A 19678-nucleotide genomic window follows, 5' to 3' on the forward strand; every position below is an offset into this window, starting at 1 on the left:
GATTCTAATATTACAACCAGTGGATCAGATTTAGACATTGTGATGATTATTCTTTAAGCATGTAATGTGTTTCACAAGCTTGTTTCACATTGCTGGGACAGAATATCTGGACTATGGTATTGACCGATTCTGTGACACGCTATGTGTACTTTTGGCATGGGCAGCGCCATTACTCGGTGTCTCAGCCGACCCCCCCTTCCCACTCCCCACCCCTCTCCTTACATTAGCACACGCGCAGAATGAAAAACTGCTTTAGCCAATGGGCGTCTCGTACTGAGTGCGCGAATGCTTGCTTATTGCGCGAACCTTTGTTACAAGTGCGTGATAAACATGTTGCCCGGGGTGGGGGAGAGCAGGGGGGGTCGGCTGAGACACCCACTATGGCTGCGCCCAGTGTCATGAAATGTCTGCTGCCCTCAACGAACCCGAATCGGTCAATAGGGAAGTGGATCATGATAGGATGAATAGAATGATACTGTAATCATGTTAAGTACTTTAAAAATTTTGTGGCTTTCATGAACTGAAATGAAACAGCCATATTGCATATATGATAGGTGAGAGAGCAAGAGAAAGAAAGTGACACAGGAATGCTGTAAACTGATGGAGTCTTTATCAATTATATTCCTCTTTGTTGTGGATTTTTTTTTCCAGGATGACAAGGACTTGGTGCATGAGTTTGTCAGCTCTGATGGCCTGGACTGCCTCATCCAGCTTGGCATGGATGCCGACCAGAACTATCAGAACTACATACTCAGAGGTAAGACAACCCCCCCCCCCCAAAAAAAAAAACAAACAAACAAACAAACAAAAAACAAAAACAAAAGAAAACAAAACAAAACAAAAAAACAAAACAAAAACAAAACAAAACAAAACAAAAAACAAAAACAAAAACAAAGAAAGAAAGAAAGAAGCAAATGTGCATTTTGCCTCCTTTTGTGCAGGATGCTACAGAGCCACCCCACCTCCCATCCCCATCCCCCATGGCTTCTTCTGAATTGTGTTCTTTGCTTTCGAATTGAAAAGCAACTTTGGCCAATTTTCTTGACTATCCAAAGCACTTAGCACAGTTAATCAAAAATTAAAAAAGAAAGATCCATAAATCAATTTGCATTGAAATATGTATTTTATTATTTTATGATATTTATTTATTTAAATACTAACTCATATTTTACATTCAGCCAGCACTATCTGAGATGGAAACTTAAATCATAAGAACAAAAGGCAGTGACCACAAACTGGTCCTGTAAATGTTGAATTACCACTTTTGGGTTGTATTGGTTCGTGGAGACTTTGATCTGTTTTGTATATGATCATATCAAAATAAAAAAAGATATGTTTATTATTATCATAATTATTATTATTATTATTATTATTATTATTATTATTATTATTATTATGATTATTATTATTATCATTATTATTATTATTATTATCATTATTATTATTATCATTATTATTATTATTATTATTATTATTATTATTATTATTATTATTATTAGTATTAGTATTATTATTATTATCATTATTATCATTATTATTATTATTATCATTATTATTATTATCATTATTATTATCATTATTATTATTATCATTATCATTATTATTATTATTATTATTATTATCATTATTATGGTGTCTTGTTTTCCCAGCCATTGGTCAGATCATGCTCTACATGGACGGGATGAACGGAGTCATCGAGCACAACAAGACGATCCAATGGCTCTATTCCCTTTTGGATTCACAGGTAAGCAGATTTCTTGCTTTTTTTCGCAAAAAAAAAAAAAAAAAATCATCCTGTTATCTTTGCTTTGCATGATGTGCATGCTCCACCCCTCTTCTAATTTGACCTGCCACTAAGTTTCGGTCAGTCATCCTTGATCCATCAGCTCATTTTCCTGCTGTTCTGTTTAATTTAGCATCCGCAAGCCCCAATCCCTTTAGCATCCATAAGCCAAGATGCTTTTATCGTACCTGTCGGTTCGTAAAATGCTTCAAAATGATTTTCTGTGAGGCTCATTGAATTCAGTACACTCAGAAAATGAACAATTTGTTATAGGGCAATTTAGATTGTATTTTTTTTGTTACATTTGTTGGATGTGATCAGTGTTGTCAGCAGAAGTTAATGGATAAATGTCTTGTCTGTAGTCGTTATTGATGTAATGTTTGCTTCATTGATTAGAGAAGACAAATATAATGAATGTAATGCACAAATTTTTGATATTTGTGTTATTGTCATGAAATCATTCATCTTTGGTCTTTGGCTGACAGTTTCTCAAAAAAATGCTGCAGCTGTACTGGAAAGGAAATGAGATATTTGCAATTTCAAGATAATTCTTCAGGTTTGAATATCTCCATCAGTCCTCAAGATATGGGAAGGATTGTGGGTTGTGTTTGTGTTTGTGTGTGGGTGTGTGTGTTTGTGTGTGTGTGTACCAGTGTGTCTGTGTCTGTGTCTGTGTGGGTATTGCTGCTTTTGGAACTTTGGTTGTGCCTCTATTACAAATCTAGATCACTTTCCCTGTGAGAAGTGTTGCAGATTCTTGGCCTCAACATAATTCCTGTCTTCACAAGATCATTGCCTACAATGTAATTCTGCATCAGAAAACTAGATGAGTCCTAATTATTTCTTTGAGAGAGATTGTCCTTGTGATCAAAGGAGAAGGGATCCTCGGAGAAGACACTGACTACAGCAGGTGCTACAGGGGCTTTGAACCCATGTCCTTCTGTGACTGAGTGCCTCAGAAGATACTTTCTTCCGAGCCAGGTTCTAATGAGCCAGGTTAACCTCCTGATTAGATGTGAATACATTTGAGGTTATCCATTCATGACAGGACACAAAAACATCCCAGGAAAATATCCTTCTTCTGTGGTACATTGTATGTGATAAGCTGACTGGAAAAAGGCTAATGTCCAAGTTTGGTAGAATACGTTGGATTAATTTGCAATGTTTCTGTAGTGTGCAAAGCATTTGCAAGTCTGGTTTGTTTTGTTTTGTTTTGGTTTGGTTTTATATCTGCATTTTTCAGCATTCCATCACAAAATACTGTCATTGATAATTATTTTTCAACATTACTGACAACAGAACACAATGCTGAGTGGTAAACAGATTGTGCAATTTGATACCAATGGCAACTAATCGATGTCAAATACAAGGAATATTCATGAAGGGAAAAATGCAGTAGACTGCACATCATAAGCCTGTGCTTGAAATAATGGTGGCTTGATGGAAATGGGATATTGAAGAGAGTTGAAACGAGAAAACATCGCTGAAAATATTTTGCCAGTGATCTCTGATATACAGATTGTACTTGATGTTATGGCACATGCGTTCCTAGCCCTGTTTATTAATTCACATGCTCGGTATTACTGTATATGTATGATAAGACCAAATTAGATCGACAGCAGTCGTGGGACAGATGAAAATTGTGCTCCATATTTGAAGCGGTAAACAGTGATTTGCTTCCTCATGACTTGCTCGTTCAGGATGCTACATGAAAATGAGAGTAGGACATTATTATGCCTTAAAAGTCTTCCCCCGGGGGCCAGGCAATATTGATTCCAGCGAGGGATTTCAGTGTAGAGTGAATTTTGATCTTGCAGAAATTTGGTGCCTCATATATTGCTGGTTCTGCCGACTACATGATTTCATATATTTTGTTCAAATGGTGGATGCTATATCCATAGATACTGAAGAAGAGAAGTACAAGTAGACTGTGCAATATTTGATTTTACTTCATGATGCATCTTTTTGACACTCATCAGTATAATATTCCTTATATTGAATATAGTTTGGGTGCATTCTTTCCAATAATGTCTGTGACTTAATGATGTTTTTTTCTTGACAGAAATTGCATGTTCAATTGAAAATATGTATGTAGAGTAATGCATCCTACAACTTGAGTCATATAATTTGTATTTGTTCATTTGATGATTATTTACTAATTTTTATGCAATGATTTAGCAGCACTGCTAAAACTGCTATGACAGCACTGCTATGAATAGGTTTGTAATGTGTTAGAATGCACATTTGTTGTGAGTCATGGCCTGTTTTCGAGTGATAAAACTTTTCGCCCGTATGAAGAAATATTGCTCATAATAATACCCAGTGGTAGAAAAGCAGTTTGAAGCAGTATTCAATATGGATATTATGGCATAGTCCTGTCTCTTTTGAAAACGTTCATCAAATTTTGTTTACCGTGCCAATATCTGTCTTCATCCATCATTCCATTCTCCCTCCCTTTCTCTGTCTGTCTTCGCTTCTTTCAATTCATTCTCTCCTCGTCCCGGAGTGGAATATTTCAACATGAGATCATAGCCAAGCTCATCAGCAGTGTTAGTTCAAACTTGTGTGCACGACCGTGATGTCCTACATGGTGTAGCTTTTAGTTCCGAGGGATCTGTCGCCTCCGTCCAGTTCTTGCCAAGTCACACCACAAGCCATGCGATGACCTCTCCAGGACTCAGGTCCTCCTGTCTCCTCCCTCATACCTCCCTCTTGCCTCCAGCTAATCCCCCTCAGTCCCCCTCCTAATTCAATGGATCTATCCTCAAGTGAAGGATGTCATTCATTTTCTTTTTGCTGGCCCTAGCCCAGATGAGCATCTCTCTCCCCCTTGTCTACCCCCTCTCTCTCCCTTCTCTGGCACCCCAACCCCAACCTTAACTTTCTCTCCTTTTTCCTCCCTTGCCCAGGTTTGTGTGTACCCAGGTCATGATTGGGATTCTCTATCTAAAGGCACTAAATGTATGGCATACATGATCTTCAAAGTAAAAATGGTCTATCATCTTCCAATTCATCCGGCAAGCCACATACTCTGTCTGCACCCAAGGACATATTCAGGAAGTCACATGCATGTGCTAGTTTTGCAAGTTCATTTTATGCTTCTCCAGTCTGAGGGAAAAAAGACAAAATAAGAAAGAAATCATCATTTTATTTCCAATTCAAATCTCTGTAACTTGTCAGAGTAAGAATGGACCTTCTACCCTTTCTTCTCACTCTTTCTCACTAGCGTAGTATCTTGTCTCCTCTCTCCACCCCTTACTGTTTTCTCCTTGTCACATAATTCAATGTAGTCCTCTGAAGCCAGATCTGAGGAAGGTGTCCAATTGCCAGAACAACAGCATCCAAGTGACCAGACACTGTGTCAATATCAGCGTGGCAGGGTCTAGTAGGATTCAGGGGGAGTTCATAACTCTTCGGGTTATCTGGGTTCTTCGGTTGACCTCATTAGGGAGCTTTAGATTTTAGACGCGCGGACGTTCAAAGGAAAAAAACATGTTCTGAGCGTACGCAGTAGTGCGCATAAAGTCAATCTAATTTTAGCTTGCGTCGCCTGAGTTTTTCACTACGCGTACTGGGCTATTTTCACATCTGCACAGTTTGCAACGTAGAGAGCTTCTTCATGCACTGATCATATGGGGGCGCGATTTTATTTTTTATACGTTGCGTCCCAGCGTAATCTAAAGCTACTTTTCCACACGACGCAGGGAGAGGAGAACGTCCAGTGCAAGCGTCGGCTCAAACGTCCGCGCGTCAAAATCTAAAACTCCCTAATATCCAGTTGAGAAGTAGCTCCCACTTCTAAGTTCCAGTTTGCAGGTTATCATACTTTTCTTAGGTCAAGCTGTCCTCACCTGGACCAATCTTATCTTTCAGAAGCTGTTGAGATTCATGTAAGAATTATTATTTCAATTTTGGGATTAACAAACCTTCAGGATAAATGAACCTTACATCACTTTCGAACGAATTATCCTGTGGAATAACGAACATCACACGATAATTTTAGCAACAGAATCACCCCGGGATTGGATGAGTTAAGCACTTGCGACTGTAGTAGTCGTAGCAGGACATGTGGTGTCAGGTTGTGCTGAGTGGCTTGCCACCCGCACAAATTGACAGCTCTCGAAATGGCACCTGACAGTGTGCAAAACCGGGAGGGACAGTTGGTATTATGTTGTCATCGCCAGATGATGTAGGGTTGAGAGGGGGTAAAAGTGGGCTCTGTTTTGCTGCATTCAACATAACAGGAAGTGGTGTGCAGGTTTCAGTCAGTTTTTTTAGTCCTAATCTGGCGTTATGGAATATTGATGTGTCTTCCGGCAAGGGTATGTGTGTAAGGGGAGTGAGAGGGAAAAAGTTAGGGGAAAAAAGCCTAAGAAATTTAGGACAACCACTGTGATCATTTCAATTGAATTAATTCAAAGTTTAGAGCCTTGAAGAATTGTCTTTATTGAGAAATATCACTGTTTCCTTCCTAACTTATCGCTCGCAAAATTTTACTTTAGGTTAAAAAATAGTCGCCTCCTGAAGCCATTGTTTTGAATAAGAGGGCAAATAAATATGAGTAAAGACATTGTTAGCAAATCAAGCAAGAAGCAATCCTTTATAAAGCACCTTTCCAACTAGATGATATGATTATGATGGGATATTTGAACTTGAGATTGAACTCATAGAATATCTTTCCCCTGTTAATTAGGTCAAAAAGGAGTAATTCCATCACTGATATCATTTGATGTGGAAAATGACTCCTGAATAAAGATAGTGTCCTTGTCCTCTGGAATGGTATTATGAACATATTGATCATTACAAACATTCTCAGTCTTTTCATTCTTACTGATGTCAAGCTTTGTTGAGAGAAAAATAAATGGAACCAGACTGCTGAAAAACTGTTGGGCTGTCACATGCTGTTGAAATTCAACAAAAGAGTAATTTCTGTCGGAATGGCTGAATCTTCTAGGTGGAACATTTCAGCCTGAATTGATCAGAATGATAAATCCTGATATAGTCATTTAATATCCACTATGCCCTCCACGTAAATAGACTGTATGAGGTCAAAACAAGGAGTCAAGCAGCCAGGGGACTCTGGTTGTTATCAGGGGTAGTGGTGGACTACAGGTTCACGTAATTTGTGGAAGGAAATAATCAGTTAAGCAGTACCTGTGCGTTTCCTCGTCAAACAAACCGAAGCTACACATCCTGAAAAGTGTAGGAGATACTACGCTGTATGTCTATGTGGATTGGTCTCGCCATATATGTGTTGCCATGGGTCTTGAGTCTACAGCATGGTTCAAAATTTAAAGTACCAGGTAGAATTTTTTTCCCCACCCCGTACATCAATGGAATCAGTCAAATTATGATGATGGCAAACATGAAAGATCTGCTCGAGTAGTTCAGGTAGATTAAAACAGTTGGACCAGGATGTCCCTAGTGAGCAATAGAAGGAGTTAGAGTAGGGTAGATCTCTGATGTGATCTCAATAGTGGTATTTAAGGTCAACAGTCCATGGATGATCATCATAATGTAATCGGATTAAATATCTTCTGTACCAATAGAAATTTGACTGGCCATGAAAGGACCTGTATGTTCCTGGATTGAGGGCTACTGTAACGGAACAAAGAAGACAATGAATTGTTTTTTGGATGGCCACAGAAACATTATGTGTGGTACCATCTGTAAACCTCCAATCTACTGAAGGTGTTCTGAGGCCACCATTGATCTGTGAAGGGTGTTCCTAGACCATCAATCATCTACTGAGGGTGCTGGCACTGGCACCTCGGAATTTTCGCGTGCATTTTACTTTCGCGAATTTCGCGAGCGCCAAGATTCGCGAAATTAAAATGCACGCGAAAGTCCTTGTCTACATTACATGCATTGAATGCTAGTAGCAGTTCGCAAATAAGGCCGTCGGCTCCAATTCGCGAACAATTCATGCCGCGAATATATCATGTTTTACAGTATGCGATTCAGTGCCAATTTACTAAGGGTGCTTCTCTACAGCTAATGCTTGATGGTTGCTGCCAGTAGTGCACTACAAATGCACCGTTGCTTTAGTAAGCAGATAGTGTGAAGTCTCACCTGCCTATTTTGCAATAATGTTTGTTTGTTTTTTTTTCTGCTGAATTTACTGAATGTTTGTTTGTTTTTTTCTGCTGAATTTACTGAATGTTTGCATGCTTTCACATGGAAATGAGAGATTACTCATAACGTGTCCTTTGATACACCATACAGCAGTTTGTCATCTTGTCCATAGTATATTGATTGGTTCAGACCTTGGCATCAATCAACAGTTTGCCTTGAGGAAACTAGAAAATAATAGAGCTTAGATTTATGCCTCATCTCTTGCACAGTGATCATGATTATCATAAAAGTGATGGTATTATTGATGATTATTCTTCTTTCAAGCACTTTTGTGATTGTTTTTGATGGAGTAAAATTTGAAATAGATGAAAATGTTCTGTGTCATTTTAAGGTGACAGATAAAGATATAATATCAGCATGATTAAGTATAATGGTGCTAATGATAGGACAGCCATATCTAGGAACTCGGCTTTTTAAAAGTTTTTTTTTTTTGTATTGGAAAAGACAAGATTCACACGTTTTCAGAGAAAAGCTTGTGATACTAGAGATTATGTAATGATAATCTAAGCATTAGATTTGTTATTATTTTGTTATAATCTTTTATGTGCTCTGAGATTTGGATGTGTAACCATCTTGCTCACCACTGGATCGGATTCCCCATAGTTAGGGAGTAACATGGAGCTTTACAATGGAGTAGCTTACGTTCATTCTCATGAGGAGAGTCACAGTACTGTGCCATTCATCTTGCAGTGAGTCAGAGCACTTTTAGTTTCATGTACATGTATCTGCTGTGTAGCTCTGCCAAGATGAGGGGGGGGGGGGGGTGCAGAGTTGATGTAGTGTGGCAGTGACTGGTTGTAGTCTTATGTCATCATTTTATCAAGAGTTGAACAACAGATAGAGTGTGAAACAGTTCAAGTGTGATATGATCAGGAACATTCTTCCACTGTTCAACATCAAGGCAGTGCTGAGATCATGTGAAATGATGCATAGTATATCAAAAACCAGAAACATTAAATCATGGCATGAAACGATCGCGAATTGCCACATACATCCAATGTATTGTGTAGACATGAACTGTGGCATGCATTTTACTTTCACAAATCTTGACCCCTTCCAAAATTTGGGAAAGTTTCATGCATTTGAAAGTTTCTGGTTTTTCAGTGCACTAAATGGCTGGAGAAGTTGTCCGTTATTTCCTAATTTCATGGCTCTGTAGAATGTCTTAAAGAAGAAACCCTCTCCAAAATTTTATCAATTACATAACAAAGAAAAAAAAAACCTGCAGAACAGTGCAAATATGATCAAGATTTCATAAGAAATAAGGAAGTTACAACATTTTGAAATTTCAGAATTTTTTTTGGAAAACACTTATTGACCAGTCGTTATGAATATTTAAATCAGCAAGTTGATGATGTCTTGCTCTCACAATTTCATATTCATTTCATTTTTAGAAATGACAAAAATCTCACATTTCGGCAGTATGGTATAAAACTTTAAACCACTCAAAATACAAAAAGAGCAAATGTTAACTCTGATATATTTTGTTATGGGAATATATGCTGTAGGGAATTTTCTCTCTTTCTTTTAGAATTTATTCATTTTGGGGGTGGATTTCCTCTTTAACAGCACTTTCAAGATAAGATATGTCAGAGTTCTACACTTAGCCAAGTCTCCCTAATTCTTCAGAAAGCCCCCTGAAAAATTACCAAATTAGATCATTCTTCTTGTCCTGACAAAAGCATGCAAAAATCTCTCCTATGTGGAAACTATTTTTCCTCATTGAGATGCATGTGGAGCCTATTAAAAGTATCTCCCAGGTTGCTCTCCAGATCTTTCCTTTATTTTTATGTGGAAATGTTGGCAGCCTCTGAGTTTGTGCAGTGCACTGGCTCAAACTGGAAATTCACCTGTTGTGTCTAAAATGAGGTACTTTCCTGTAGATGCAATACATACCACATCTGCTTCCTTTAGGTATATTTACATGTGCAGGCATACTTTGGTCCAGTTGTTTGTAATACATTCCATGTCCTATGTGTTTAAAGTCAATTTTACCGTTAAACTGGGCCCTTGTTGTTGTTGTTTTTTTTTTAATTCTAAAAAAGCAACAACAACCCAGCAATGTTAAAATGGCATTCTAAAAGTTTGTGAGTCGAGTCTGTCATTTGGATGTGACTGCCTTATTGTTCCCAGATTGAAATTATGTACTGGAGTCAGTGTTATCAATTGAGAACGATAAGGGCGTTAAGTTTCCACTAAAGCCATAACGTGTGAGGCGTCTTAATGCCCTTGTCATTCTCAGCAGACGGTATAGTAATGTCAACGGGAGATTTTAGTAGGCATTATTTTTTGGATCTATGAATTATTTTTGCAAACAGCCATATGACAGGGGATCTGGTGTACAAACTGTCAAAGAGCATGTATACTAAAAATAACCAGATCTGGTTTGGAAATGAAGGCTTCTATTAATGAACTTGTATGTTGTCATCGTGCTATATAAAATGATGCCCTATTTCATAGAATCTGCCCTTAAGACTGCGCAAAAGTGGAACTCCAAAAATAGGCTGATATTTTCACTAAGGTACCTGAGGGGTATCTTTAAACTTGTGTGCTGGAGTTGTGCAATATTCTTTGTCTTTTGCAGTGGGAAATCATATCTGAATATGTAAAGTTATTTAAAAAAAAATCATGACCAAATGCTTTTAAGAATGACAGATTATGACAAAAATACATAACTTTCACTATATATCTGCTGCCTGCTGTAGCATGTCAAACTAATTTTAGGCATATATGCAATTACTAATTTTAGGCATATATGCAGTTGATATCTTATAAAATGAGGAGCATGGAATAAGATGTATTAAATACAGCTGTGACCACTTTGTTAAGATGTCATAGTCATTGTAGGGTTAGTACGGTAATTGATTAACGAAATCATTTACAAAACAAAACAACAACAACAACAGGCATTGTGTACATAATCAAGAAAATGGGCGTACCAACTTTGGACAGTTGAAGGGCTAGCTATTTTTGAATTTAACTGCTTAAAGCAGAGTAGGAGATGAGGAAACTTTTTAAAGGGAAATCTGACAAACATCAAGAATGTGAGCAAAACTTGAATTCATGCAACTTCCCATAGGGTCCTCAAAATAGCACTCCTTGTCATGTGACTGTGATAATTACTTGGCTAAAACTTTTCTCACATACTTTTTGATTCAGGAAGAGCAGCACATAATTTTCTGGATTGATAAAAGGGGCTGTGGAATGTGTATCAAACAAAATTCCAGACATAACTTTTAGTAGGCGTGTTTATAGAAAATGTGAAGTTTAAGTCTTATTTATAGAAAATGTGAATTATTAACATCTGACTAAGCATGTAACTTTAAGTGCAATTTTAGAACTCCTCTTTAGTTTAACTTATTCTATCGGTATTTTACTTCTTTACTCGTAAATGTTATGCACATAATGTGTCTTATGTTTCCAGTGTGTAAATGATATTTGATTTACACAGTGTATCATTTTACCCAATGAATCTTCTCTCTTTTTATAGTTATTGTTGTACTATGTATCATGTTTCTAGTTTTTATGCAATTTCGGGGATTTATCTTTGCAATGTTGCATACTCTGTGGTCGTTAGATGTATGCAGGGCCCCTTGGTAGACCAGTTGGCAAACTGAGAGGGCTGCCCTGCCTAAAGAAGATTGGATAAACACAGAAAGAGATAAATAAGAAGAGACAGACAGATAGAAATATTTTGAGAGAAAAAAAGAATTCTTAATAACCCACAAACAACTGTAGGCACTTGTCAAAGTCATATGACCCGGATGGTTTTCTTGAAATGATAGTGGAACACTCTATCCTAATGAAATGCCAACAATAATGGACATAACAGATCATAGAGTCCAGTTTCGCTTAGCTTTTGTAATCTTTTAAACTATATATATTTTTCCTCATAGTCATGCGATGTGAATCTATAATCCATTTGCGTACAAGAGTGATTTTGATTTTGGTATTGTGATCATATGCAGAGAGAAATTACATTTTTCTTTTTCTGATGCTTATACCAATCCTCATATGTTAAAGATTGTGTAGACTGGCGAAAATGAATAAAAGGATAAGAACCCCCCCCCCCCCCCAAACTCTCCAATGGATTTGTCAAGTATCTTTTGACAGCTGTGTAGGAACTATTTTCAGTTTATAATTCATTTCTTTCCTTGGATAATGTGTATGTCAGGTCAAGAGTGTATGTCAGGTCAAGTTTGGTCTAAATGCCTATTTTTAGTTGCAATTTTGCCTGCAGATATGAATGAATATTCTTTAAATCTTCCCTGGCTATACTTTCAGTCTCTTCTGTTTGATATCATTGAAGTTCCAAGACCAATAGTGTGATCTTGGAAAGACAGGTCTACTACAGTTTTGTACAGACGCCATGGACCAGTTGTTGGTTACAGAGAAGATTAAGACCAACACCTTATTGGGGTTTTGTTTAATAGTTAAAGGAACAACTGCATGAACAAGTGTGACTTACAACACTAACAAATGTGCAACGATTGAAGTAACCATGGCAACAATTAGGTGACATCAAGTCAGTTTTGAGTATTAATTGTGTGTGATGTCATTGTTGTATATAAAGTAATATTTACAAATGCTGTGATGTTGTAGTTCAGTAGACCACACCTCTAACGTCATTTTGAGTCCTATCGCAATGTCTGCAAATAGTCAACTCGTAGAAATGGGAAAAATTGACAGATTGCCTCGCATGAGCTTGAGCGTTACTACGTTATCATGAGCCTCATATTCATGCATGTAGTTGTATGTATAGCCGGGGCAGTGAAACGTCTTGAAGAAACGCCAACCCATTTCCACAAAGACTTGAAGGGGTAATTTGTCGTGACAGACGGCGGTGAGTCAAAGTCGTCTTGAGGAGTTTCCCCATCCTATTTAGTCTCTGGAGGTGCACCAAGTTTAGAAACACAAGCAAGCAAGCAATCATCCAGCCCCACCCCCCTCCCCCACACTTTCTTTTACTCACAAAGTTACCCCAGACTGAACCTTCCTGTCAAGTTATTACTTCATCAGCAATCAAAAAAAGAAAAAAGAAAATCGATCAATAAAAAATAGAGAAAAATATGCAAACTGTCTTTTTTTTTAAAATTGAGTCTATTTTTCAAATCCTTGCACAGAGTATTTGATTGGATGTGTAGTATCAAATTTGTAAGCATGAGTATTTGATGCTATCAGTCAAGAACCATTTTGTGTAGGAACCTATACAAAGGTTTTATTCATTTTTGTAGAATAGCCACTCTCAATATAAAATTGGTGGACTTTTTCAATACTGGTAGTATGCTGAAATAAGTGTGTAAGTGCAGAAAAAAAAATTGAAGTGAATAATGTACAAACTAGTGTCATTTATATGCAAGATCCTGTCTGTGAATGTCAATTTATAAAAAATGAAGAAATGAAATGAAAAATCACGTGGTCAGTGTAAAGTGTCACTCAGCAATATTAACGGTGTGGACTGCACGTTGTGTTGGAGGGTTGTAGCACTTTCAGACACACAGAGTTGTCATATATTCATATGATATATGGGTAAGACGTATTGATTAGGAGACCATTCCGACACAACATCCCATTATGCAGTGTATGATAACTGTAAGGCAGCATCAGACCACACGTACTGTCATACTGTATACGCTATATATTTCGCGGGGGTTTTATTTTCGCGAATTTCGCGAGTCGGGAGCTATTCGCGAAATTAACAACACGCGAAAATATTACCTTCCAAAATGAATCCCTTGCATTGATGATACGAACATTTCAGTACTAGTATACCATGTCACGGCTTACCGAACAGACCATACTGGCTAAGCTTGTTTACGCACGTCCACGTCTACTTACGAATACTGTAGAGAGCCAATCCATTATCGCAAGGGGACCACTCGTCAAAAATCTAGCGCGATGGACTTAACCACTTCAAAAATGTTGAATTCTAACTTACTAGTTCGCAGAGTTTGGTAAGTTTTTTTCATGCAGTGTATAACTAGTATCATTCTTATTTGCTAGTAAGTTGAAAATTCACACTTTCTTTGCCACTTCATATTATCTCTGGTCCCCCAATCGCGAATTTAACCACTCGCGAAAATGTGTGACAGCGGCAATTCGCGAAAATTTATGTACGCGAAAATTATAGCGTATACAGTACTTCATGAGGCACTCATGAACATGTATGAGTCTTTTCTTTCTGCAATACAAACTTTCTGTTGGGCTTTCAGCATTGTGTGGCCAGGCTTTCCACGTTGTGTTTTTCCATTGCATTGAATTTGTGGTAATTTGTGAAAAAGCCCTGCCTACTTATACGACATAGGTGGATACGAGAGCATTCAGACATGAATACATGTCAAATGAATACTGGAAAGCAAGAAATAGTGGCGGCATGAAATTTTCGCAAAGTGCCTCTGGCATCCAGTGCATTATGGTGTAGACAAGAACTTTCCTGTGCATTTTAATTTCACGTATCTTGGCTCTCGCAAAATTTGCAGAATCAAAATCAGTATGAAAATTTCTTGTTTTACAGTAATATGCCATTTCAGACTCGCAAAAAAACATTCCATATCCATACATTGCCATATACAGTTTATCCATAAATGAGAGCCCTTAAGTCTGAAATGGGGGTTTGTGTTTACCGGTACATTCTGAGTGAGGAAGTTGTTTGGCCATAAAGTTCAGACAGAGAGTAGAAGAGCACAGTGGAAGTGGAAGGTCAGCAGTTTGCACAGGTGCTGAAGGATGCCTCAGGAGAGGGCGGGCGGTCAGAGAGATGCGGCCTTTGACTGCATCTGTTGTAAGATGACCTGGCGGCTCTAGGACAATTACTCCCTGGACAATTAACCCCAGACCCTTCCCCTGACCCTAACTTTAACCCTGATCCTAATCCTAATCCTGAACATAATTAACCCTGACCCAGACCCATATCCTAACCCTAACCCTAGCCCTATTCCTAATCCTGAACCTACACTACAATAAATCCTATATCACTACTGTAATACAAGGAATGTTCGCGTGCGTTTTAATTTCGCAAATTTCGCGAGCGCCAAGATTCGCGAAATTAAAATGCACGCGAAATTTCTTATCTACACTATATGCTTTGAACACCAGTGGCAATTCGCGAAAATTTCATGCCACGAAAAAGGCCCTCGGCTCCAATTCGCGAAAATTTAGTGCCGCGAATATATCATGTTTTACAGTAACTGGTTTCTATATCACTAACTGGTTTCTAATTGTCCATTAATAGTGATTGTTCTGATACTGATTAGGGTATTGTGATCTTTGTTCGAGATAGAGAAGGGGATAAAGAACTGCTCATGCTATAGGCCTATTCGCACACAGGAGTTCTCAGTTTTTGGATAGTGTTGCAAAAATTGATTTCATTTGCCATTGTTTAGACATCATGGCCTCAAAAGAGGAAATCCACCTGCAAGCAAAGTACTTTAAATCTCTATCCCAAACTGCATATATGCCTTAAAAATGATCAGAGTGTAACCCCCAGGCACCCAAGTGATTGGGATCTAGTGTCATTGATTGCATCATGGTAAAAAAAAAAGAACATTAATTTCAGATGTGTTTGAACAGACCTGCTGTAGATGTCGCCTAGGTTTTGATACAATGAGAAACAACCAGGAGTTATGTACCGATCCTGATTCACCAATCTCATATTAAAGTTAATTCATGGTGCTGTATAAACGACAGATGCTGTGCTGTGGCCAAATGCCGTCTTTTGTCGAGAAGTTGTTGAAAATTGTAATCCCTATAATAGAGGTCCAATGGCCATAGGTTGAGAGTCCCCAGGGCACTGAGAGGAAGTGAGCGGCCTTGCCTGCCGTTTTCTTTTCTTTTTTTAATACAACTTTCCCCCTGCTGTTCATTCTAGAGAGAGTATTGACTGAATGCTGTGAGTGAGAAAGATTTGTGTCTTTGAGTGTATTCGTGCCAGTTCTGTGTGATTCACGTTTTCAGACATGTGTCGCAATTTGTCTGCATTTTAACTCTGAAGATTGACTGAATGGGACTGAGTGTGATATGAACCACTGTGTCATTCATTCCATCACAGAGTCGTTGGCATACGATACATGTGCCGTTATGTTAACTCCATGTCTTCCGTAAATGCCAATGCACATAGATTTGTTACATGGTTCATTAGATTCCAGCCAATAGTGGCTTAAACGCAGCATGTATCTACTCACATACTTGTACATTTACACACAAAAATAGAATGTATTAATAATCTACCTGACTTGCTGAACCTTGTTAGTGAGCTGTGATAGTAGATTTGTTGATGATATTTGGTAAAAGAAAAGTCATTATCCGCATTACAAAAAAAATGGTTGCCCTTTATTTTCATTTAATTAAATCTCAAAATTCCATCTCATTTCAAAACAAAAGGAGGTTATTAAAGTACATTTGAAACGATCCTTAAGTGAGATTTAGCTCCCATTCTTCCTGGTTTGGTATTTGTGTTGCTTCTGTGTGTTTTCCAAATGATCATGAGTATATTGCAACTCATGCACTCATGCAGGAAGAACAAATGAGTTAGAAAAATAAGTTTCTTTGATGTATTTTGATATATTTCTAAAACAGCACCGCCTGGTCACGAAGTCATCTCTGAAGCTTCTCCTTGTCTTCGTGGAATACTCAGAAACCAACGCCCAGCTGCTGCTTCAGGCGATCAAAGAGGTCCACTGCGAAAACGGTAAGTACGGCCAAGTCAAATTCGACGACTACCTGTTCATGCGATGTCGAGGGTCAATACGTGGTCATCAAAAAATGGATACGTAGTAGGGCCTAAGCAATGAGGTGTTGAGAAGAATAGAGTCCTGAAGCCTTTAACATGAGCGTACGATAAGATGACATTTTGTGGGTCGAATTTGAATACATGTACCAGGGTACTGTTAATTGTGTGCCCGTCCCCTCCCCTTCCACTCTACCCCCTTCTCCGCTCCCACTTCCGCTCTCCGTGAAGGGACATGATGTGAGTAAATGAAGCAAAGTGAATAACGGAGAACAAACCGTGCTTAAAGTTTATTCCTGCTTTGCGTCTTACAATCCCCAGTTTCCTGTTCCTTTGATATACCCCTCTCTGCTTCTCCGGTTTGCTTTTGGCTGAGTGGTTGTAAATCTGGAGAGAATGCAGGAAACTGAATAGCTCACCTGTAAATTTCCCCCTTTTGAGCATCCTTAAAATTCACTTACATTACTCAGTTAAAGCCCATACTGTCATGACAGAAGTCCTTGAAATATCAAAAATAAAAAATGATTTTACCCATTCATTTTTAAAAAACAGAAATGTTCATGTGCATGAAATTTTCACAAATTTTGTAAGGAGCAAGGATTTGCGAAAGGAACATGCACTTGAAAGGTTTCGCCGACACATTCAGCATTAAATGCCAGCAGCAAGTTGCGAAAATTTCATGCTGCGAAAAAGGCCATCAGCTCCAATTCTCGAAAGTTTCATGCCGCGAATATTTCTGGTTCTACAGTATTTGTCAATAATTTCAAATTTATCAGAGGCATTTTAGATGTTAGAGAAGGAGGCTTGATTCCCGGGGAAACATGGATGCAGAAATATTTTGGATGTCCTTTAAAATGAGTTGTTATGAATATTTTGTATAATGATTTCAGTACGAGATGAGGTCTTACAGACAGCCGTCTGCAAGGAGACCTTCAGGTTAAGTCTCTCAAGGCAGTTGTGGAGCCTGTTTGGTGGCACTTAAACAGTTGGCCCGAACCAACAAGCACATATAAAAGTTTCACTCCATCAAAACAAACTTGACGTTGCCAAGAAAGCTTCCTCTATGTACTGCCAGCTGACACTCCATTGAGAAACATGAGACTGACTTTTTCTTTGAGGATGCTGCTTTCATCCCCTCCCCTCCCTCCCCCCCCCCCTTTTTTTTTTTGCAGAGGTATAGATTGGGGGATTGTTTCCTACCTGCTTGTGGTGACTAGAAATTCAAAGAAAATCCCCTTAACCCGTTGAGGACGAGTCCCGAGTATACTTGGGCAAGCGTCCGTGGGAAATGCGTGTTGTAGCAAAATCAAACCATCCTCAACGGGTTAAGACGTGTTTTCTAATATTAGAAAATTACAGAACATGATAAAATGTACGCTTTTGATTGTACAAATCACTTCTATTAACCCGTTGAGGATGAGTCCCGAGGAAGCCCGGCCAGGTGTCTATGGGAAATGTATGTTGTAGCAAAATCAGTCTGTCCTCAACAGGTTAAAGAAGAAATAGATACTGATACTTTTCCTTTCATAAAGAGAGAGAGAGAAAAAAAAAATAGCAGTTGGCCTTAATCCTGTACTATACAGGGACTTTTAATAGGTGTCACTCTGTGAGCAACTTAATTAATTCCAGCCAATTAGCCTAATTTTTGTGCTTCATTGCAGTCACAACAAGATCTCATTTTAACTTGGCAGACCTGTGTGTTCATTGGCAATTTGACAAATGTATCATTTCCTTGATTTCAGTTGCTCCGCGACTGTCTTGTGTCTCCAGATCAATTTGTGATCACATTGTCTAATCCATTATTTTCAACAGGTGTCTGTCTGTGATGATTGTGCCAATTAAAAAAAAAAAAACTGGAGAAGAAAAGTGAGGAGTATTATTTCATTATTTATTAGATAGCAGGTTGTGTAGAGCAATTTGAGCCACACAGCTCTTTTTTATTTTTTTGAAGGAAGTTTAAAGGGATGGTACAGTATTGGTGGAGGCGAGGATTGGGCTTGCAACTTTTTGCGAGATACCAAGAAACCACTTGTGAAATAGAACAGAGCATACCATTCTAAGACAAATTCCAAGTTTATTTGATGGAAATCAGTTTTGGAATTGCTGAGACATCCAAACACAAAGTAAAATAAAGTGATCGTAATGAAAGTTGGGTCCCACCTTTTATTAGGATTACTCTGTTTTGGGTATCTCAGCCATTTCAAAGCCAGTTATCATCAAATAATGCTGAATTCCTCTTGGAATTACATGATCTTTCATATTTCATAGGAGGTTTCTCATATTGCCCCAACATGCTAGAAACCTGAAGTTAGGTCTCAACCAAAGCTATACAATCCCTTTAAGATTAAGTGGATGTGACCCAGGGAAATCATAATCATAGTTTGCTCATGTCTCTCTGTGGTTACTCTGGAGATATGCTGTTGAGGTGTATAATCAAAAGTCATATACAGTCGAAAGAGGGGTCAAACATTTGACTTCCCCCACCCCCACCCCAGTTTATCACTTTCTGAGTTGTTGATCATAAACCTGTCTTTCACTCAAAGTTGGTTTGTAAAAATGTCTACTGATATCAATTCTGCTGTGAGTTTTGTAAGATTTTAATAGCAGTATTTGTTCAGCACTTTGAAATTTACATTACCGTACTATCACAAAGGAACATTAAATTGTAAATATTATGACAATTCATTATTTTACATTCATGTATTTTGTATGGTTGCCATAAGTTCTAGCATTGTGTGTGTGTTTTTTCTTTACTTGTTAATGTAGAATTTTTGCAATTTGTTATAATGTTATAGCATGTTATATTTCAGTAAAAGAATCTGTTTTGACAAAGTCCATCCCGAGTGCAAGTGAATGTAGACTGTTGAAAAAAAAAAACTCAAGTAAAGATCATGTCATAGAATTGATATATTGTTACTTATATTGTCACTTGGTTTAAAAGAAAAAAAATGGCAAACACACAAGTTTTAATTTTCTCTCTTTCAATATAATGCAATTAAAGTCATGTTATTCATGAACATAATAGTTTGTGCTGC

General features: G+C 38.0%; 1 protein-coding gene across 1 annotated transcript in view; it reads left to right on the top strand.

The window, feature by feature from the left end:
- Positions 1-19678, top strand: part of LOC139709485 (uncharacterized) — a 175074-nt gene that overhangs the window by 58987 nt on the left and 96409 nt on the right. Inside the window, exons 5-7 of the mRNA XM_071621445.1 lie at positions 652-757; positions 1650-1744; positions 16493-16604. Of these exons, the coding sequence (XP_071477546.1) occupies positions 652-757; positions 1650-1744; positions 16493-16604 (313 nt within the window). The remainder of the gene's footprint in view (positions 1-651; positions 758-1649; positions 1745-16492; positions 16605-19678) is intronic.

Source organism: Diadema antillarum, unplaced genomic scaffold (assembly GCF_040938485.1).
Source record: "Diadema antillarum isolate AM-2024a unplaced genomic scaffold, OU_Dant_1.0 seq00001438_RagTag, whole genome shotgun sequence".
NCBI lineage: Eukaryota > Metazoa > Echinodermata > Echinoidea > Diadematoida > Diadematidae > Diadema > Diadema antillarum.